At 46.7% G+C, this 23,035-nt stretch overlaps 1 protein-coding gene across 1 annotated transcript in view; it reads left to right on the forward strand.

The window, feature by feature from the left end:
• The first annotated feature begins 354 nt into the window (after positions 1-354).
• LOC137424370 (rho guanine nucleotide exchange factor 17) overlaps positions 355-23,035 on the forward strand; it is a 375,708-nt gene continuing 353,027 nt past the window's right edge. The window contains exon 1 of the mRNA XM_078775397.1: positions 355-2,447. Coding sequence (XP_078631523.1) covers positions 597-2,447 — 1,851 coding nt within the window. The 5' untranslated portion in view covers positions 355-596. The remainder of the gene's footprint in view (positions 2,448-23,035) is intronic.

The raw sequence follows: 23,035 nt of genomic DNA on the forward strand, positions 1-23,035 counted from the left end.
ATGGCGGAGTTTTTTTTTTCTCCATTGAAATTTTGTTTGAGTTTTGTCTGTTCTATTTGTAACCTGTGTGGAGGCCGCGAGTCTTTCATTCATTTCCCGTTGACTTATTGTATACTGCGGGTAACATCAACGGCGTTTTAGGCGGTGTATAGGTAGTGCCATTTCGCTCCTTTTACTTGACCGGACCGTTAATCGTTGGTTGTGCCAAAGTGTTTTGACGTGTCAATGATTCGCTGTTAATTTTGTATATTTTTCATACGAACCGAGATCTGGATGAACGTTTTTTTTTTAGAACAAGAGATTTGTTTTTAATCCAAGTTTGGTGAAAGATCTGTTATTCACTATTGATTTGGTCGGTGCGACTATGCCCGGTCCAAATTACAACGCTGGCACCTGCGTCTCCGTGGGCTGGGACCGGTACACCTGGTGGCCAACCGCGGTCTCCAGCTTGTCCACGAGTGCTGACATCATCCAGTCGGTGTGCGCTCGTCACACCGGAGCAACAACCCCGAGGATCGACTCCCCCGGGAGCTCTTGCTTTCGACCATAAAAGGACAACGAAAGAGACGAGACCGTGGAGCCGCGATTTGGGGGTCATGGCGAGCCTGGAGCTGGACGTCACCCGTGAGACCCTGACTTTACTGGATCACCTGCACAGAGACCTGGCGAGTCTGCGCCTCTGTGCTGAGGTGTCCGAATCCCGAGGAGCCGCCTCGACCTTGGCGACCATCGCACCCTCGACCTTGGCGACCATCGCACCCTCGACCTTGGCGACCATCGCACCCGAATCCCCGGGCCGACTACGGCAGCTGAACTCGGCCCTGCGTCGCTCGCGATCCTTCTCACTCGGCGGCAGCGATCTCGGCACTAGACCCGTCGTCCGTGGCGGCTCCTTCTGGTCACGGTGTCGTGCCTGGGACGCGGAGCAGGACGACGTACAGGATGACGCTTGGGAAATGAGCGGCAAACATGCCGAGGGTGAAGCGGGTGGGCAGCGAGGCGGGCGCAGTGGGGTGGGGGTTACCAAGGAGACACGCGGAGGTGAGCAACGTGAGAGCACAAGAGCGCGAAAGCCGCAGAGTAAAGCGGAGCCGGAGCCGAAGCAAAGAGCAGGGAGACGGCGACGGTGTAACAGGGGACGTGGTGAGTGTCGTGAGCAGCTTGGTCGTTTCCATAGTGATCCTGCGCTGCGCCGGCTGAGCTGCGTCAGTGAGGAAGCTGAGGGATTGCAGTGTCCTGCGTCGGAGTCCAACGGGACAACGGGATCTTCCAAGGGTACGACCCTATCGGAGCCCAGTGTGACGACGGGATCTTCCACAGGTACGACCCTATCGGAGTCCAGTGGCACAACGGGCTCTTCCAAGGGTACGACCCTAACGGAGTCCAGTGGCACAACAGGCTCTTCCAAGGGTACGACCCTAACGGAGTCCAGTGGCACAACGGGATCTTCCAAGGGTACGACCCGATCGGAGCCCAGTGGGACAACGGGATCTTCCAAGGGTACGACCCTATCGGAGCCCAGTGGGACAACGGGATCTTCCAAGGGTACGACCCGATCGGAGCCCAGTGGGACAACGGGATCTTCCAAGGGTACGACCCTATCGGAGTCCAGTGGCACAACAAGATCTTCCACGGGTACGACCCTATCTGAGCCCAGTGGCACAACGGGATCTTCCACGGGTACGACCCTATCGGAGTCCAGTGGCACAACGGGATCTTCCAAGGGTACGACCCTATCGGAGTCCAGTGGCACAACGAGATCTTCCACGGGTACGACCCTATCGGGGTCCAGTAAGGAAGATTCTCTGATAGGCAGTGGCAGTTCCAGTCCAAGGTCTCAAGGTGTCACCGTGGAGGTAGTTGTGCCGGGCGAGATCCCTTTTACATTCACCTCTTGCCGTCCGGACAGGAAGATGCGGACCGAAGGCTCTGCAGAAAGCCTGACCATCAAGACCGCCGGAGACCTGGTCGAGAGACAAGTAGAATTCCGAGGCCGTTCACGGTCCGACACGGTGTTGCCATCCCGGTCGACGAGCTCCCGAACCCCGGGTCGTGATTTTCTGCGTCCGACGAATACACAAAGGAGCGAATCCACCTCAGAACGCGTGCTCATGTCCCCTACTCCGGACCATGGACCACCCTGTGCCCGCAAAGGGTCGACCCATCCGATCCGGTCTTTGCACGAAGCCAAGTCGGCATCTCTCCCGGGCCGTGCAAAGCCGAGCGCCGAGGGCGTCCGTGCTCGACACGCTTTCCTCTCTCAAGTCCCTTCACTTGAAGATGTTCGAAGGCAGTTCCGCATCAAGGTCGCGCGTGCGGTCCCAGTCCCGAGTCCGGCTCCCGCCTCAACCATCGAGCCTGGAGCCGACCAAGGTGGCGAGGACGGAGCGGGTGTGACGGGCACGACTGGTGACGCGGATCGTGAGGTGAAGCCACCGGCTCCACAGGTAGGACTTGTACATACATCACATTGCTCTAAATGCGCACACTATGCTCGACGTCGACCTTTTCCAGCCACGTGATGTTGCGCATCGCCTCCCCTTTTGGGTGGTGGTCCGTAATACTGGCCCGTGGAGTTGTCTATCGCAGGTGTGTACGTACGTTTATACTTATTTCTCCTTGTTGAGCAAAGTGAGCACAGTGAGCACCTTTGATTACCGGGCGAGCAATGCTTCTGAGGCTAAAGGAGAGGCTGCCATGCAGGAAATTCCTTTCCTTCACCACAAGCAGTCCAGTGAACAGGTCCATTGATTCCTCGCGTGCCGCACAGTGGACGAGCGAGAGGTTCCAACGGTCGGATCAACTGGGTTTGCCATCCTCACTACACCCAGACCTTGGTTTGTCCCTGCAATATTTGTCTGGAGGTTTGCCAGCCTCACTACAACCAGACCTTGGTTTGTCCCTGCAACACTTGTCTGGAGGTTTGCCAGCCTCACTACACCCAAACCTTGGTTTGTCCCTGCAACACTTGTCTGGAGGTTTGCCAGCCTCACGACACCCAGATCTTGGTTTGTCCCTCTAACACTTGTCTCGAGGTTTGCCAGCCTCACTACACCCAGACCTTGGTTTGTGTCGACAACACTTGTCTGGAGGTTTGCCAGCCTCACTACACCCAGACCTTGGTTTGTCTCCACAACACTTGTCTGGAGGTTTGCCAGCCTCACGGCACTCAGACCTTGGTTTGTCTGCACAACACTTGTCTGGAGGTTTGCCAGCTTCACTGCACCCAGACCTTGGTTTGTCTCCACAACACTTGTCTGGAGGTTTGCCAGCCTCACTACACCCATACCTTGGTTTGTCTCCACAACACTTGTCTGGAGGTTTGCCAGCCTCACGGAACCCAGACCTTGGTCTGTCTCGACAACACTTGTCTGGAGGTTTGCTAGCCTCACTACACCCAGACCTTGGTTTGTCTTCACAACACTTGTCTGGAGGTTTGCCAGCCTCACTACACCCATACCTTGGTTTGTCTGCACAACACTTGTCTGGAGGTTTGCCAGCCTCACTACACCCAGACCTTGGTTTGTCTGCACAACACTTGTCTGGAGGCTTGCCAGCCTCACTACACCCATACCTTGGTTTGTCCCTGCAACACTTGTCTGGAGGTTTGCCAGCCTCACTCCACCCAGACGTTGGTTTGTCTCTACAACACTTGTCTGGAGGTTTGCCAGCCTCACTACACCCAGACCTTGGTTTGTCTCTATAACACTTGTCTGGAGGTTTGCCAGCCTCACTGCACCCAGACCATGGTTTGTCCCTGCAACACTTGTCTGGAGGTTTGCCAACCTCACTACACCCAGACCTTGGTTTGTCCCTGCAACACTTGTCTGGAGGTTTGCCAGCCTCACTACACCCAGATCTTGGTTTGTCCCTGCAACAGTTGTCTGGAGGTTTGCCAGCCTCACTACACCCAGACCATGGTTTGTCCCTGCAACACTTGTCTGGAGGTTTGCCAGCCTCACTACACCCAGACCTTGGTTTGTCTGCACAACACTTGTCTGGAGGTTTGCACCTGGCCGTTGCCATATTGTGGATTTCTGTATTCACAGAAGGCATTTCTGGCCATCAGGGCATCTGGCCTTGATTTGTTGGATTGCAGCGAGTAAGTCCCAAGGGTTCAAGCAGCCTCACGTGTTGCTTCAGCAGAGGCCTCTGGCAGGGAAGTTTGTGATTTTGGCCTTTAGTTGGCAATCTGGGAACCCCTACACACACACTCCGAAAGCCTTTGCATCACTACACCTGGCATCGGGAGGGCCTTGCATTCCAGTTTGATATAAGGCTGAGTGGTGGAAGGTGTGAGCTAAAATATAGTAGTTTAGTTGCCATATAAAATATCTCAATGGGAACGTTGAGAGGACGCAATGATTTTTCAGATGTGAGTGCAGGTGTGTGAGTGCACTTCTGAATGGCTGGCATTTTGTCTGCTGTTCCTCTTTGAAAAAAAAAATCCAGTGAATAACGAATTCAATTACTGGATCTTTTTTTTGTATACAAGATCGAGGCTCGCGTAAGAGCTAACATTAATCACAAAAAGACAAACTGTCACACATAAAACATAAGATAAAGGGAGCGGGAGACAAGGTGGGGAGAGAGAGGGAAGCACACAAGTACAACATTGGAGAGCAGGGACATGAGGAGGGGGGGTGGGGGGCGGAAATGGGAGAGGTATAAAACACATGGACACTGCAAGGACTTCCAGGAAAGAAGTCGGTATTTCAAAACATTGGATCTGGGGCGAATTAACGGGGGTAGAAAAGACCAAGGTTTTGGATGGAGGAAGATAAGAGATGGTGGTGAATAGCTGTTTTAAAGACCTGGAGGGAGGAGAACAGGAAGGGGAGATGAGAGAAATCCATTCAGGGCCACACGTTGACTACGACCAGAGAGGACGTCCGCAAGCCATGCGTGGAGGTTTCCATGGATACCATAGGAGGAGAGTTTGGTGGGCAGAGCTGGGTGCAAGACCGTATCGAAGGCACGTGATATGTCGAGGGAGACAGCTCTAATTTCCTGTTTGGCATTGAGGACCTCCACTCATTGTTGAGATAGCAGAAGCAGCATGTCCAGAGTAGAGTGGCCTGGTCTGAAACCAAATTGATGATCAGAGATCAAGCCATTGGAGAAGAGGAAAGATTTGATATCCGAAGCAATGATGGATTCCATGACTTTGCTGATAATTGGGAGAAGGCCGATTGGTCTATAGTTGCAAGGATATGTTTTTGCACCTTTTTTGTGTAAAGCGGTGATGTTGGCTGATTTCCAAGCAGATGGCAGATGACCTTGAGCAAAAGAGAGGATGAAGAGAACAGAGAGAGGGAGTGAAAGAGCGGCAGAGCAGGATTTTAGGACCCGTGGGTTGATGCCGTCAGGTGCAGTTGCAGAATCAGAGTCGAGGGATGACAGAAACTTCCCCACTTTGTCAGGAGAAAAGGACACTGAGTCCAGGAGCAGCTGGGTACGACTGGGTATGGTGGGTACAGAGAGGGAGGGGTTTGGGACACAAGATTTAGAGGCAAACACAGAGTTGAGGCATTCAGCTTTTTCACGTGCGGAGTCAACTGTGTGGCCGTTTGAGGTAAGGGAGGGGATGGAGGGGGAACAAACACCAGAAACAGATTTGACCAGATGCCACCTGGATTTGGAAGAGGGAGACAGATAAGAGAGTTCGGTCTTAAGAACGGAGAGATATTGTTTCCTGGCTCTCCTGAGGGTGGACACACACTTGTCTCGGGCTTTGTGAAAGGAAATGAGATTTCCTTCCGTTGGATTTGCTTTCCAGGAGACGAAGGCAAGTTGTTTCTGGGCAACTGCCTCACCACAAGATTCCGTGAACCATGGACGGGAGGAAGTGTATGACGACTGAATTGTATAAGTGTATAATACTGTATTTCGAGTGTATAATAAGTTTATTGACGCTTCAAGTGAACAAAACAGTAAAAACCACGAGAGTGTCTTTCACGTGTCCGCCTGTCCGGCCGTGCATAAATTCCTCGAGAGGCTCCGCCCCTCCCCTCTGTCCCCGCCCTGTTGGTTAAAGGGAAACCACACCAGTTATTTTGGGCATTTCTAAGTGCAGGTCATTGGGCTGGATGAAGACATTACTCTTTGAGAAATGAGCAATAAGACAGAGCTGCAAGATACAGTCAGGGTTACGTAAGACAATAGAGGAACACGTGTGCAGTGTTTGACTTTGACTTTGACTCAGATATCTTGGCACCTTTGCTCCAGGATTGGGTGTCCTCTGAGTACCGTATCATTGTGTTATTCCATATTGTAAAAAAAATTACAGAAACAAGTGAATGAAAAAATGTATGCTAAATTATAAAGGCAATGTCGGGATGACAAACTACAGTCTAAAAAGGGTCCTAAACAAGATAGGGATGATGTTGGTTTAGAGAGTAGCTAACAGTATTGCCCTCACATAACAATGCCTACATCACTGCCTCATTTACTCTTCATCAATTACTGCTTCAAGCTTCCACAAACACTTCACTGGTTACCACAGTACTTGGTTACTCTTGTACTGTAGCCACATAATGAGACTCGACAAATTAGCAGCCTGAGTACAATATTTTAATATCAGTACATGATCATCAACTTCTTACAAACTGCATGAACATCTCTAATAACAGCATGCCAAAATTACCTGCATTTGTGATTGGTTACTCGAAGTTGATAAAAAAGAAAAGTAGGAAAGACAACTGAAGCTGCAAGAAGTCCCTCAAATTATACAGGAGCTTCTTATACGTATGCAGAAATAAAATATAGGACTGTAGCGGCTACCGCTGGGTTTACACAATCGCCTTGCACCTACCAAAGGACGCGGAGCGATCACCATGCCGGGCTCGTCCAGGACGCCCGGGCAGGCCCGCTCTCAACTTGCCAGGCCTCGACCGGGACGCCCGGGCATGCCCGGCCATGCCCGCCCTCGACTTGCCAGGACGCCCGGGCACGCCCCCTCTCGCCTTTCCCGGGCAAACGCTCCGGGATAATGTGTATATATATTGCTGCCCGATAAACGGGCTTTTCAGAGTACCCGAGTTGTTTTGTGACAATAAAGAAACTCGGACGAATTCCAGCTTTTTGGCGCGTCCATTCTTCCGATTTACGTGGGAGCACAGCTCCTACATTGGTGACCCCGACGTGATACGGCAGTCGCCCTCAAACTGCCTACCTTCTGGGAGGCTCACGCGGCGGTTTGGTTCGCCCAGGCGGACTCCCTGTTCGCCCTGCGAGGCATTACGGCCGACGACACCCGCTTCCACCATGTGGTAGCAGCGCTCGGCTCAGCCACCGTGGCCCGCGCCCTGAGCCTCCTCGAGAGCCCGCCAGCCGCTGACAAATACGGCGCGATTAAAAAGCTCCTCCTCGACGCTTTCGCCCTCATCGGCGGAACGCGCACGGCGCCTGCTCGACCTGCCCGAGCTCGGCGACACGCGCCCGTCCGAGCGAATGGACTACATGCTTTCGCTGCTCGGCGAGCACTCTCCGGCATTCCTGTTCCGGGAGCTGTTCCTCCGTCAGCTGCCTAGCCCGGTACGCCTCGCCCTGGCAAGCACGACGATCACGGATCCCCGTGCCCTCGCCAGGGAAGCCGACAAGATCGCCTCCGGGCGTCCACCGCCGAGCTTGTCTACGGCCAGGCGCTACGTGTCCCGGGCGAATTCGTGCCAGACGCTACCAGTCCCTAGTCTGCAGCTCACCAGCGCTCGGACCTCCAGGAGACCGCCCGACGGTTTGCCCCCGTGCCAACGTCCCACCACGGTGACCCCCAGTCCTACGTCCCCCCAGTGCTTCGCACAGCGGAGTACGTTTTTGTGCGTCATGACGCACATCGGGGGCCACTCCGGCCGCCGTACGACGGGCCCTTCCAGGTCCTGCGACGGGACGACAAGTCGTTCGTCATCGACATCGGCGGCAGGTCGGACCGGATTGCGGTGGACCCGCCTCAAGCCGGCGCACGTGGACATCGACCAACCACCACGGTTGGCCCTTGCGCCACGGCGAGGCCGCCCCCCGTCCACGGTGCCCCCCACTCGACCGCCCACCACCACACCGGACCCCCCCCCCCATGACCCGCCAGGGGTCGCTTCGGCCGGGTCATCAGGACCCCCCTTAAATTGACCCTGCCGGTGCAGGTCAATTCTGGGGGGACGTGTGTAGCGGCTACCGCTGGGTTTACACAATCGCCTTGCACCTACCAAGGACGCGGAGCGATCACCATGCCGGGCTCGTCCAGGACGCCCGGGCAGGCCCGCTCTCAACTTGCCAGGCCTCGTCCGGGACGCCCGGGCATGCCCGGGCACGCCCGGCCATGCCCGCTCTCGACTTGCCAGGTCGCGTCCGGGACGCCCGGGCACGCCCCCTCTCGCCTCTCCCGGGCAAACGCTCCGGGATAATGTGTATATATATTGCTGCCCGATAAACGGGCTTTTCAGAGTACCCGAGTTGTTTTGTGACGATAAAGAAACTCGGACGAATTCCAGCTTTTTGTCGCGTCCATTCTTCCGATTTACGTGGGAGCACAGCTCCTACAGGACCTTCTAATACTTTTAGCTTGGCCTAGCCCTAGACAATAGTCTGGAGGCATTGATGTCGGGATTGTTATGTGAGGGCAATACTGTCAACTACTCTCCAAACGAACATCATGGTCCATCATGGTTTAGGACCTTTTTTAGACTGTAGTTTGTCATCCCTACATTGCCTTTTTAATTTAGCATAAATTTTTTTATTCACTTGTTATAATAACATATGGTCAGCTTGGGTCTCGACCACATGTATTTTAACTGTATACCTGTGTTCTGATAAACTTCATACCTGCGAAATGAATAAATAAAACGAAATGCAAATGTATGTTTTGAAGGAAAGGAATGTTTCATCATATCGTGAGTGTATCTATGAATCCGAATCTTGTCTATCTATGAATCCGAATCTTGTCTATCTCTTAATCCGAATCTTGTCTATCTCTTAATCCGAATCTTGTCTATCTCTTAATCCGAATCTTGTCTATCTCTTAATCCGAAGCTTGTCTGTCTTATAATCCGAATCTTGTCTATCTATTAATCCGAATCTTGTCTATCTATAAATCCGAATCTTGTCTTTCTATTAATACGAATCTTATCTATCTATTAATACGAATCTTGTCTATTTATAAATCCGAATCTTGTCTATCTTATAATCCGAATCTTGTCTATCTATTAGTCCGAATCTTGTCTATCTATAAATCCGAATCTTGTCTATCTATTAATACGAATCTTATCTATCTATTAATACGAATCTTGTCTATTTATAAATCCGAATCTTGTCTATCTATTAATCCGAATCTTGTCATATCTCTTAATCTGAATCTTGCCGATCTATTAATACGAATCTTGCCGATCTACTAAGACGAATCTTGTCTATCTATAAATCCGAATCTTGTCTTTCTATTAATACGAATCTTATCTATCTATTAATACGAATCTTGTCTATTTATAAATCCGAATCTTGTCTATCTTATAATCCGAATCTTGTCTATCTATTAGTCCGAATCTTGTCTATCTATAAATCCGAATCTTGTCTATCTATTAATACGAATCTTATCTATCTATTAATACGAATCTTGTCTATTTATAAATCCGAATCTTGTCTATCTATTAATCCGAATCTTGTCTATCTCTTAATCCGAATCTTGCCGATCTATTAATCCGAATCTTGTCTATCTATTAATATGAATCTTGTATATCTATTAATCCGAATCTTGTCTATCTTATAATCCGAATCTTGTCTATCTATTAATCCGAATCTTGTCGATATATTAATACGCAATCTTATCTATCTATTAATACGAATCTTGTCTATTTATAAATCCGAATCTTGTCTATCTTATAATCCGAATCTTGTCTATCTTATAATCCGAATCTTGTCTATCTATTAATCCGAATGTTGTCTATCTATTAATCCGAATCTTGTCTATCTATTAATATGAATCTTGTATATCTATTAATCCGAATCTTGTCTATCTTATAATCCGAATCTTGTCTATTAATCCGAATCTTGTGTATCTATTAATTGGAATCTTGTCTTCGCTCCTTGATTATGAGTGTATCTATTTATCTGAATCTTGTCTATTCATCCGAATCTTGTCTATTAATCCGAATCTTGTCTATTAATCCGAATCTTGTGTATCTATTAATTGGAATCTTGTCTTCGCTCCTTGATTATGAGTGTATCTATTTATCTGAATCTTGTCTATTCATCCGAATCTTGTCTATTAATCCGAATCTTGTGTATCTATTAATTGGAATCTTGTCTTCGCTCCTTGATTATGAGTGTATCTATTTATCTGAATCTTGTCTATCTATTAATCCGAATTTTGTCTTCTCACCTTGATTATGAGGGGATGATAAAAACCCCACAGTACCTTTCTGAAAGAAGAGGGAAATGTGTGTGGCAGAGCCAGGAGGGAAATGTGTGTGGCAGAGCCAGGAGGGAAATGTGTGTGGCAGAGCCAGGAGGGAAATGTGTGTGGCAGAGCCAGGAGGGAAATGTGTGTGGCAGAGCCAGGAGGGAAATGTGTGTGGCAGAGCCAGGAGGGAAATGTGTGTGGCAGAGCCAGGAGGGAAATGTGTGTGGCAGAGCCAGGAGGGAAATGTGTGTGGCAGAGCCAGGAGGGAAATGTGTGTGGCAGAGCCAGGAGGGAAATGTGTGTGGCAGAGCCAGGAGGGAAATGTGTGTGGCAGAGCCAGGAGGGAAATGTGTGTGGCAGAGCCAGGAGGGAAATGTGTGTGGCAGAGCCAGGAGGGAAATGTGGCCCAATTCTACATTCTTGCCCAAATCTGCAGGGACCTTTCCATGCCTCAATAAGGATGTAACGAGCTTTGAAAATTCGTGTTTTGAATCCTGATCAAACATACATTCACCAGAGAGATTCGAGTGATTTAAAAAATGTTAAATATCCTGCGGATGGCTTCCGAGGAACAAAACAAGTTTCCAGATATTTCCTTGAAGTAACGCACTGAAATCGTCTTATTTATGTGCCTTTATTTTCTGTGTTCCGCACTTGCAAAAATGAACGCACACAATCTCGTGTGTTGTATTATGAATGAATATTGGAAATCTGACGAGGACATCACAGACGATGTTTTCCAATGTGCTTTTAAAAGAGTGCAGGGCACGTTTTGATAACTTTCAGGAGACCAATCGGCCATAAGAGGAAAGGCGTATGGGGAGGGAGAGGGCAGCACGGTGAGATAGTTTGTCAGGTTCCTGAGGCTGGAGCAGGATGTTGTGGGCTAAAGAGGCAGGATGAGGTGGGCTAAAGAGGCAGGATGAGGTGGGAGCCGAGGCTTGGGACTGGGATCTGCTCAGACATTTGTGAGGAAGACGACCATAAGAAGAGATTGTACACACCTATGTCGACTGAAAGCATGAGCAAGTGAAATATAATGGACAGGATGAGTGCGCTGCGTTTGAGTGGGAGAGCGTGTGTGCTTTCGGTGCCAGAAGGAGAGCAGCAAGACAGAGGAGGAGGAGGAGAACGACCTCGTAGTCGCTCTTTCACAACGTCTCCAAATATCCCGGTCAGCTTCTCTTCAAGTCTATTTATGTGTCGATGCAGGTAACACGCTGACATTAGGTTCACCTTTGGCTTGTGTCAGCACCTCGTTTGGCACAATGTACAATTTTGTCCATTGACCAAAAGTTGGAACAATGGTTGCCATTGTCGCATCTCTTTTATGCCATGTGACTGCCGTTGTAACCAACATGGTGCTAACATTGAAAAATAAACGTCGCTTTTACCGACGTTTCACCACGTTGGCAAATGCTGGCAGACTCGCATGAGGGTTTCTGACGTAGAATCTCGCGAATATTCCAACTTTTGCCAACATTGGGCCAATGTTAGTGTCCTAGCCTGGTATCTATTAATTTACCTGTTTACCATTGTTGGTGTCCTGGCCTGGTATCTATTAATTTACCTGTTTACCAATGTTGGTGTCCTAGCCTGGTATCTATTAATTTACCTGTTTACCATTGTTGGTGTCCTGGCCTGGTATCTATTAATTTACCTGTTTACCAATGTTGGTGTCCTAGCCTGGTATCTGTTAATTTACCTGTTTACCAATGTTGGTGTCCTAGCCTGGTATCTATTAATTTACCTGTTTACCAATATTGGTGTCCTCGCCTGGTATCTATTAATTTACCTGTTTACCATTGTTGGTGTCCTGGCCTGGTATCTATTAATTTACCTGTTTACCAATGTTGGTGTCCTAGCCTGGTATCTATTAATTTACCTGTTTACCATTGTTGGTGTCCTGGCCTGGTATCTATTAATTTACCTGTTTACCAATGTTGGTGTCCTAGGCTGGTATCTATTAATTTACCTGTTTACCAATGTTGGTGTCCTGGCCTGGTATCTATTAATTTACCTGTTTACCAATGTTGGTGTCCTAGGCTGGTATCTATTAATTTACCTGTTTACCAATATTGGTGTCCTAGCCTGGTATCTATTAATTTACCTGTTTACCAATATTGGTGTCCTAGCCTGGTATCTATTAATTTACCTGTTTACCAATGTTGGTGTCCTAGCCTGGTATCTATTCATTTACCTGTTTACCAATGTTGGTGTCCTTGCCTGGTATCTATTAATTTACCTGTTTACCAATGTTGGTGTCCTGGCCTGGTATCTATTAATTTACCTGTTTACCAATGCTGGTGTCCTGGCCTGGTATCTATTAATTTACCTGTTTACCAATGCTGGTGTCCTAGGCTGGTATCTATTAATTTACCTGTTTACCAATATTGGTGTCCTAGCCTGGTATCTATTAATTTACCTGTTTACCAATATTGGTGTCCTAGCCTGGTATCTATTAATTTACCTGTTTACCAATGTTGGTGTCCTAGCCTGGTATCTATTAATTTACCTGTTTACCAATGTTGGTGTCCTAGCCTGGTATCTATTAATTTACCTGTTTACCAATGTTGGTGTCCTGGCCTGGTATCTATTAATTTACCTGTTTACCAATGTTGGTGTCCTAGGCTGGTATCTATTAATTTACCTGTTTACCAATATTGGTGTCCTAGCCTGGTATCTATTAATTTACCTGTTTACCAATATTGGTGTCCTAGCCTGGTATCTATTAATTTACCTGTTTACCAATGTTGGTGTCCTAGCCTGGTATCTATTAATTTACCTGTTTACCAATGTTGGTGTCCTAGCCTGGTATCTATTAATTTACCTGTTTACCAATGTTAGTGTCCTAGCCTGGTATCTATTAATTTACCTGTTTACCATTGTTGGTGTCCTGGCCTGATATCTATTAATTTACCTGTTTACCATTGTTGGTGTCCTGGCCTGATATCTATTAATTTACCTGTTTACCAATGTTGGTGTCCTAGCCTGGTATCTATTAATTTACCTGTTTACCAATGTTGGTGTCCTTGCCTGGTATCTATTAATTTACCTTTTTACCAATATTGGTGTTCTAGCCTGGTATCTATTAATTTACCTGTTTACCAATGTTGGTGTCCTGGCCTGGTATCTATTAATTTACCTGTTTACCAATGTTGGTGTCCTAGGCTGGTATCTATTAATTTACCTGTTTACCAATATTGGTGTCCTAGGCTGGTATCTATTAATTTACCTATTTACCAATGTTGGTGTCCTAGGCTGGTATCTATTAATTTACCTGTTTACCAATGTTGGTGTCCTCGCCTGGTATCTATTAATTTACCTGTTTACCAATGTTGGTGTCCTAGCCTGGTATCTATTAATTTACCTGTTTACCAATGTTGGTGTCCTAGCCTGGTATCTATTAATTTACCTGTTTACCAATGTTGGTGTGCTAGCCTGGTATCTATTAATTTACCTGTTTACCAATGTTGGTGTCCTAGCCTGGTATCTATGAATTTACCTGTTTACCAATATTGGTGTCCTCGCCTGGTATCTATTAATTTACCTGTTTGCTAATGTTGGTGTCTGAGCCTGGTATCTATTAATTTACCTGTTTACCAATATTGGTGTCCTAGCCTGGTATCTATTAATTTATCTGTTTACCAATGTTGGTGTCCTAGCCTGGTATCTATTAATTTACCTGTTTACCAATATTGGTGTCCTAGCCTGGTATCTATTAATTTACCTGTTTGCTAATGTTGGTGTCTGAGCCTGGTATCTATTAATTTACCTGTTTACCAATATTGGTGTCCTAGCCTGGTATCTATAATTTATCTGTTTACCAATGTTTGTGTCCTAGCCTGGTATCTATTAATTTACCTGTTTACCAATGTTGGTGTCCTAGGCTGGTATCTATTAATTTACCTGTTTACCAATATTGGTGTCCTAGCCTGGTATCTATTAATTTACCTGTTTACCAATGTTGGTGTCCTAGGCTGGTATCTATTAATTTACCTGTTTACCAATATTGGTGTCCTAGCCTGGTATGTATTAATTTACCTGTTTACCAATGTTGGTGTCCTAGCCTGGTATCTATTAATTTACCTGTTTACCAATGTTGGTGTCCTAGGCTGGTATCTATTAATTTACCTGTTTACCAATATTGGTGTCCTTGCCTGGTATCTATTAATTTATCTGTTTACCAATGTTGGTGTCCTAGCCTGGTATCTATTAATTTACCTGTTTACCAATATTGGTGTCCTAGCCTGGTATCTATTAATTTACCTGTTTACCAATATTGGTGTCCTAGCCTGGTATCTATGAATTTACCTGTTTACCAATGTTGGTGTCCTAGGCTGGTATCTATTAATTTACCTGTTTACCAATGTTGGTGTCCTAGGCTGGTATCTATTAATTTACCTGTTTACCAATATTGGTGTCCTAGCCTGGTATCTATTAATTTACCTGTTTACCAATATTGGTGTCCTAGCCTGGTATCTATTAATTTACCTGTTTACCAATGTTGGTGTCCTAGCCTGGTATCTATTAATTTACATGTTTACCAATGTTGGTGTCCTAGCCTGGTATCTATTAATTTACCTGTTTACCAATGTTGGTGTCCTGGCCTGGTATCTATTAATTTACCTGTTTACCAATGTTGGTGTCCTAGGCTGGTATCTATTAATTTACCTGTTTACCAATATTGGTGTCCTAGCCTGGTATCTATTAATTTACCTGTTTACCAATATTGGTGTCCTAACCTGGTATCTATTAATTTACCTGTTTACCAATGTTGGTGTCCTAGCCTGGTATCTATTAATTTACCTGTTTACCAATGTTGGTGTCCTAGCCTGGTATCTATTAATTTACCTGTTTACCATTGTTGGTGTCCTGGCCTGATATCTATTAATTTACCTGTTTACCAATGTTGGTGTCCTAGCCTGGTATCTATTAATTTACCTGTTTACCAATGTTGGTGTCCTAGCCTGGTATCTATTAATTTACCTGTTTACCAATATTGGTGTTCTAGCCTGGTATCTATTAATTTACCTGTTTACCAATGTTGGTGTCCTGGCCTGGTATCTATTAATTTACCTGTTTACCAATGTTGGTGTCCTAGGCTGGTATCTATTAATTTACCTGTTTACCAATATTGGTGTCCTAGGCTGGTATCTATTAATTTACCTATTTACCAATGTTGGTGTCCTAGGCTGGTATCTATTAATTTACCTGTTTAGTGTTTACCAATATTGGTGTCCTAGCCTGGTATGTATTAATTTACCTGTTTACCAATGTTGGTGTCTGAGCCTGGTATCTATTAATTTACCTGTTTACCAATGTTGGTGTCCTAGCCTGGTATCTATTAATTTACCTGTTTACCAATGTTGGTGTCCTAGCCTGGTATCTATTAATTTACCTGTTTACCAATGTTGGTGTCCTAGCCTGGTATCTATGAATTTACCTGTTTACCAATATTGGTGTCCTCGCCTGGTATCTATTAATTTACCTGTTTGCTAATGTTGGTGTCTGAGCCTGGTATCTATTAATTTACCTGTTTACCAATGTTGGTGTCCTAGCCTGGTATCTATTAATTTACCTGTTTACCAATGTTGGTGTGCTAGCCTGGTATCTATTAATTTACCTGTTTACCAATGTTGGTGTCCTAGCCTGGTATCTATGAATTTACCTGTTTACCAATATTGGTGTCCTCGCCTGGTATCTATTAATTTACCTGTTTGCTAATGTTGGTGTCTGAGCCTGGTATCTATTAATTTACCTGTTTACCAATATTGGTGTCCTCGCCTGGTATCTATTAATTTATCTGTTTACCAATGTTGGTGTCCTAGCCTGGTATCTATTAATTTACCTGTTTACCAATATTGGTGTCCTAGCCTGGTATCTATTAATTTACCTGTTTGCTAATGTTGGTGTCTGAGCCTGGTATCTATTAATTTACCTGTTTACCAATATTGGTGTCCTAGCCTGGTATCTATAATTTATCTGTTTACCAATGTTTGTGTCCTAGCCTGGTATCTATTAATTTACCTGTTTACCAATGTTGGTGTCCTAGGCTGGTATCTATTAATTTACTTGTTTACCAATGTTGGTGTCCTAGGCTGGTATCTATTAATTTACCTGTTTACCAATATTGGTGTCCTAGCCTGGTATGTATTAATTTACCTGTTTACCAATGTTGGTGTCCTAGCCTGGTATCTATTAATTTACCTGTTTACCAATGTTGGTGTCCTAGGCTGATATCTATTAATTTACCTGTTTACCAATATTGGTGTCCTTGCCTGGTATCTATTAATTTATCTGTTTACCAATGTTGGTGTCCTAGCCTGGTATCTATTAATTTACCTGTTTACCAATATTGGTGTCCTAGCCTGGTATCTATTAATTTACCTGTTTACCAATATTGGTGTCCTAGCCTGGTATCTATGAATTTACCTGTTTACCAATGTTGGTGTCCTAGGCTGGTATCTATTAATTTACTTGTTTACCAATGTTGGTGTCCTAGCCTTGTATCTATTAATTTACCTGTTTTCCAATGTTAGTGTCCTAGCCTGGTATCTAATAATTTGCCTGTTTACCAATATTGATGTCCTAGCCTGGTATCTATTCATTTACCTGTTTACCAATATTGGTGTCTGAGCCTGGTATCTATTAATTTACCTGTTCACCAATGTTATCCATGGCTGTATCGAAGGAAGGCGCAAAGTACCCCTCCCTTTATATGGGATCGTTTCTCTGTATGCAACTTTAACATGGGGACTGAAAATTCATTTGTCGGTTTCTACTGGTATATTATATATAATAATACAAATATACATCGTTTGTACCAGTTAAATTTTTTTTTTTTTAAATTCTAACGTGCTGGCTCAATAGCCTAATGGATAAAGCATCAGACTCCCAAGCTGGGGATTGTGGGTTCGAATCCTGTCTGGTTCGAATGTTGTTTTCCCCTTACTTTTTCAAGTCTTTTATATCATCTTGAATAAAGTCTTGTACAATGAACAAATGCATTTTGTTTGTATTTAAAATGTATCTTGTGAAAAATGCCAGGGGCATAGAAATGGTACATACCCTTAAAAAAGGGGCCTTTTCTATGCCCCTGGCATTTTACCCAAGAATCTTTATTATTCTTTCCCACTTTGCCTTCCTTCTTGGTTTATGGTCACAGGACAGTGCACAAGTGAAGTGTTCTACACACTGTGGCCGTGTCCCATGTCATGGCCGGCCAGTGAAGCCGTATCTTAGTGCTTGATAGTGTCCCGTGTCATGGCCGGCCAGTGAAGCCGTATTTTAATGCTTGATTGTGTCCTGTGTCATGGCCGGCCAGTAAAGCCGTATCTTTGTGATTGATATTGTCCTGTGTCGTGGCTGGCCAGTGAAGCCGTATATTAGTGTTTGAGAGTGTCCCGTGTCATGGCCAGCCAGTGAAGCCGTATCTTTGTGATTGAGAGTGCCCTGTGTCATGGACAGCCAGTGAAGCCGTATCTTAGTGCTTGATAGTGTCCTGTGTCATGGCCGGCCAGTGAAGCCGTATCTTAGTGCTTGATAGTGTCCTGTGTCGTGGCCGGCCAGTGAAGCTGTATCTTAGTGTTTGAGAGTGTCCTGTGTCGTGGCCGGCCAGTGAAGCTGTATCTTAGTGTTTGAGAGTGTCCCGTGTCGTGGCCGGCAAGTGAAGCTGTATCTTGGTGTTTGAGAGTGTCCCGTGTCGTGGCCGGCCAGTGAAGCCGTATCTTATTGCTTGATAGTGTCCCGTGTCATGGCCGGCCAGTAAAGCCGTATCTTAGTGCTTGATAGTGTCCCGTGTCATGGCCGGCCAGTGAAGCCATATCTTAGTGCTTGAGAGTGTCCTGTGTCGTGGCCGGCCAGTGAAGCCATATCTTAGTGCTTGAGAGTGTCCCGTGTCGTGGACAGCCAGTGAAGCCGTATCTTAGTGCTTCATAGTGTCCTGTGTCATGGCCGGCCAGTGAAGCCGTATGTTTGTGCTTGAGAGTGCCCTGTGTCATGGCTGGCCAGTGAAGCCGTATCTTAGTGCTTCATAGTGTCCCGTGTAATGGCTGGCCAGTAAAGCCGTATCTTGGTGCTTGAGAGTGTCCCGTGTTGTGGCCGGCCAGTAAAGCCGTATCTTAGTGCTTGAGAGTGTCCCGTGTCATGGCCGGCCAGTGAAGCCGTATCTTAGTGCTTGATAGTGTCCTGTGTCGTGGCTGGCCAGTGAAGCTGTATCTTAGTGCTTGATAGTGTCCTGTGTTGTGGCCGGCCAGTGAAGCTGTATCTTAGTGCTTGATAGTGTCCTGTGTTGTGGCCGGCCAGTGAAGCTGTATCTTAGTGCTTGATAGTGTCCTGTGTCGTGGCCGGCCAGTGAAGCCGTATCTTAGTGCTTGATAGTGTCCCGTGTCATGGCCAGCCAGTGAAGCGGTATATTAGTGTTTGAGAGTGTCCTGTGTCGTGGCCGGCCAGTGAAGCCGTATATTAGTGTTTGAGAGTGTCCCGTGTCGTGGCCGGCCAGTGAAGCCGTATCTTAGGATTCTTAGTGCTTGATAGTGTCCTGTGTCGTGGCTGGCCAGTGAAGCCGTATATTAGTGTTTGAGAGTGTCACGTGTTATGGCCGGCCAGTGAAGCCGTATATTAGTGTTTGAGAGTGTCCTGTGTCGTGGCCGGCCAGTGAAGCCGTATATTAGTGTTTGAGAGTGTCCCGTGTCGTGGCCGGCCAGTGAAGCCGTATCTTAGGATTCTTAGTGTTTGAGAGTGTCACGTGTTATGGCCGGCCAGTGAAGCCGTATATTAGTGTTTGAGAGTGTCCTGTGTCGTGGCCGGCCAGTGAAGCCGTATATTAGTGTTTGAGAGTGTCACGTGTTATGGCCGGCCAGTGAAGCCGTATATTAGTGTTTGAGAGTGCCCCATTGTACTCCGAAACAATGGTGCCCTTTCCTGTTGTCCCGAGCTGCAAATTAACTTGAGGTCACACTTACTACCTCCAGCACCGAAGGTGGACAGATGTTATGTTTTCACCCGTGTTTGTCTGTGTATTTGTCCATTTACCTGTCTGTGAGCACAATATCTCAAAGTTATGGACTGATGACGATGATGATGAAACTTGGTGAATGCGTTGGTGAAGTGACAAGATCAAGCCGATTCGATTTTGGTTCAGGTCCGAATCCAGATCCGACCCATCAGTGGGACACAAAACATAAACCGTTCATCCTGGCAGGGGTACGCGCTCCACCGAATACTGTTCAAGTATTTATTTTGTGTTTATTAGAGTTGCTGTAACACCATTTCCCTCGTTCTTTGGAGGGGAAATTGCGACCCAAAAAGGAACAACTCCCAAATAACAAAGGGACAGGTCGTGCGAAGTCGAATCGAGCTGGCGTTGTACCATCGTGAGAACCCTTTTGCCTCGACCTGTTGGAGGTAGTAGTATGAAAATGGGGGTTCGGAGGTAACCCCGTACCAAAATCAAAGAATTACCCCGTGCATGCGAAGAGCAAAGCGGGGTTAAGCAATTGATTCGAGTATGTGCATCCATCCATCTCGCCATTTGATCTGTTTATGATCGTTCGCTTATATCGAGGATCAACTTGTTGAAATTGAATGTTGCATTTCGAACGCAAATCGGAGCCTGAATAGGATGACGAGTCGGTTGTTTTACTGCACCATGGCTCTGAATTTGTCCCGACCGCACATGCGCGGAGGGGAATGCAATCATACGTCACTCGATCGGCCTGATTGGTATTCGAATCGTCACCACCACCACCACAACCACCACCATCACCATCGGACACTACTGACAAACTTTTTACGTTGTTCTTCTCGTCATCGCTTCAAGGAGGTCACGCCTGTTGATTTTGGTGTCGCGTTCCAGTGTTTCGATGTAGGTTGTAGCGGGTCGTCCTCTTGAGTATATTGATGTCGGTTGTAGGGGGTCGTCCTCTTGAGTATATCGATGTAGGTTGTAGCGGGTCGTCCTCTTGAGTATATCGATGTAGGTTGTAGCGGGTCGTCCTCTTGAGTATATCGATGTAGGTTGTTGGGCGTCGTCCTCTTGAGTATATCGATGTAGGTTGTAGCGGGTCGTCCTCTTGAGTATATTGATGTAGGTTGTAGGGGGTCGTCCTCTTGAGTATATCGATGTAGGTTGTAGGGGGTCGTCCTCTTGAGTATATCGATGTAGGTTGCAGCGGGTCATCCTCTTGAGTATATCGATGTAGGTTGCAGCGGGTCGTCCTCTTTAGTATATCGATGTAGATTGTAGCGGGTCGTCCTCTTGAGTATGTCGATGTAGGTTGTTGGGGGTCGTCCTCTTGAGTATATCGATGTAAGTTGTAGCGGGTCGTCCTCTTGAGTATATCGATGTAAGTTGTAGCGGGTCGTCCTCTTGAGTATATCGATGTAAGTTGTAGCGGGTCGTCCTCTTGAGTATATCGATGTAGGTTGTAGCGGGTCGTCCTCTTGAGTATATTGATGTCGGTTGTAGGGGGTCGTCCTCTTGAGTATATCGATGTAGGTTGTAGGGGGTCGTCCTCTTGAGTATATCGATGTAGGTTGTAGCGGGTCGTCCTCTTGAGTATGTCGATGTAGGTTGTTGGGTGTCGTCCTCTTGAGTATATCGATGTAAGTTGTAGCGGGTCGTCCTCTTGAATATATCGATGTAGGTTGTAGCGGGTCGTCCTCTTGAGTATATCGATGTAGGTTGTAGCGGGTCGTCGTCTTGAGTATATCGATGTAGGTTGTAGCGGGTCGTCCTCTTGAGTATGTCGATGTAGGTTGTTGGGGGTCGTCCTCTTGAGTATATCGATGTAAGTTGTAGCGGGTCGTCCTCTTGAGTATATCGATGTAGGTTGTAGCGGGTCGTCCTCTTGAGTATATCGATGTAGGTTGTAGCGGGTCGTCCTCTTGAGTATGTCGATGTAGGTTGTAGCGGGTCGTCCTCTTGAGTATGTCGATGTAGGTTGTTGGGGGTCCTCCTCTTGAGTATATCAATGTAGGTTGTAGCGGGTCGTCCTCTTGAATATATCGATGTAGGTTGTAGCGGGTCGTCCTCTTGAGTATGTCGATGTAGGTTGTTGGGGGTCCTCCTCTTGAGTATATCGATGTAGGTTGTAGCGGGTCGTCCTCTTGAATATATCGATGTAGGTTGTAGCGGGTCGTCCTCTTGAGTATATCGATGTAGGTTGTTGGGCGTCGTCCTCTTGAGTATATCGATGTAGGTTGTAGCGGGTCGTCCTCTTGAGTATATCGATGTAGGTTGTAGCAGGTCGTCCTCTTGAGTATATCGATGTAGGTTATTGGGGGTCGTCCTCTTGAGTATATCGATGTAGGTTGTTGGGGGTCGTCCTCTTGAGTATATCGATGTAGGTTGTTGGGGGTCGTCCTCTTGAGTATATCGATGTAGGTTGTAGTGGGTCGTCCTCTTGAGCATGTCGATGTAGGTTGTAGCGGGTCGTCCTGTTGAGTATGTCGATGTAGGTTGTAGGGGGTCGTCCTCTTGAGTATATCGATGTAAGTTGTAGCTGGTCGTCCTCTTGAGTATGTCGATGTAGGTTGTAGTGTGTCGTCCTCTTGAGTATGTCGATGTAGGTTGTGGCGGGTCGTCCTCTTGAGTGTATCGATGTCAGTTGTAGTGGGTCGTCATCTTGAGTATATCGATGTCAGTTGTAGTGGGTCGTCATCTTGAGTATGTCGATGTAGGTTGTAGGGGGTCGTCATCTTGAGTATATCGATGTCGGTTGTAGCGGGTCGTCCTCTTGAGCATATCGATGTCAGTTGTAGTGGGTCGTCATCTTGAGTATATCGATGTCGGTTGTAGCGGGTCGTCCTCTTGAGTATATCGATGTCTGTTGTAGCGGGTCGTCCTCTTGAGCATATCAATGTCAGTTGTAGTGGGTTGTCCTCTTGAGTATATCGATGTCAGTTGTCGCGGGTCGTCATCTTGAGCATATCGATGTCAGTTGTAGTGGGTCGTCATCTTGAGTATATCGATGTCGGTTGTAGCAGGTCGTCCTCTTGAGTATATTGATGTCGGTTGTAGGGGGTCGTCCTCTTGAGTATATTGATGTCGGTTGTAGGGGGTCGTCCTCTTGAGTATATTGATGTCGGTTGTAGCGGGTCGTCCTCTTGAGTATATTGATGTCGGTTGTAGGGGGTCGTCCTCTTGAGTATGTCGATGTAGGTTGTAGCGGGTCGTCCTCTTGAGTATATTGATGTCGGTTGTAGCGGGTCGTCCTCTTGAGTATATTGATGTAGGTTGTAGCGGGTCGTCCTCTTGAGTATATTGATGTCGGTTGTAGCGGGTCGTCCTCTTGAGTATATCGATGTAGGTTGTAGCGGGTCGTCCTCTTGAGTATATTGATGTCGGTTGTAGGGGGTCGTCCTCTTGATTATATTGATGTCGGTTGTAGGGGGTCGTCCTCTTGAGTATATTGATGTCGGTTGTAGCGGGTCGTCCTCTTGAGTATATTGATGTCGGTTGTAGGGGGTCGTCCTCTTGAGTATGTCGATGTAGGTTGTAGCGGGTCGTCCTCTTGAGTATATTGATGTCGGTTGTAGCGGGTCGTCCTCTTGAGTATATTGATGTAGGTTGTAGCGGGTCGTCCTCTTGAGTATATTGATGTCGGTTGTAGCGGGTCGTCCTCTTGAGTATATCGATGTAGG

Source organism: Myxine glutinosa, chromosome 4 (assembly GCF_964187855.1).
Source record: "Myxine glutinosa chromosome 4, kmMyxGlut1.1, whole genome shotgun sequence".
NCBI classification, from domain to species: domain Eukaryota; kingdom Metazoa; phylum Chordata; class Myxini; order Myxiniformes; family Myxinidae; genus Myxine; species Myxine glutinosa.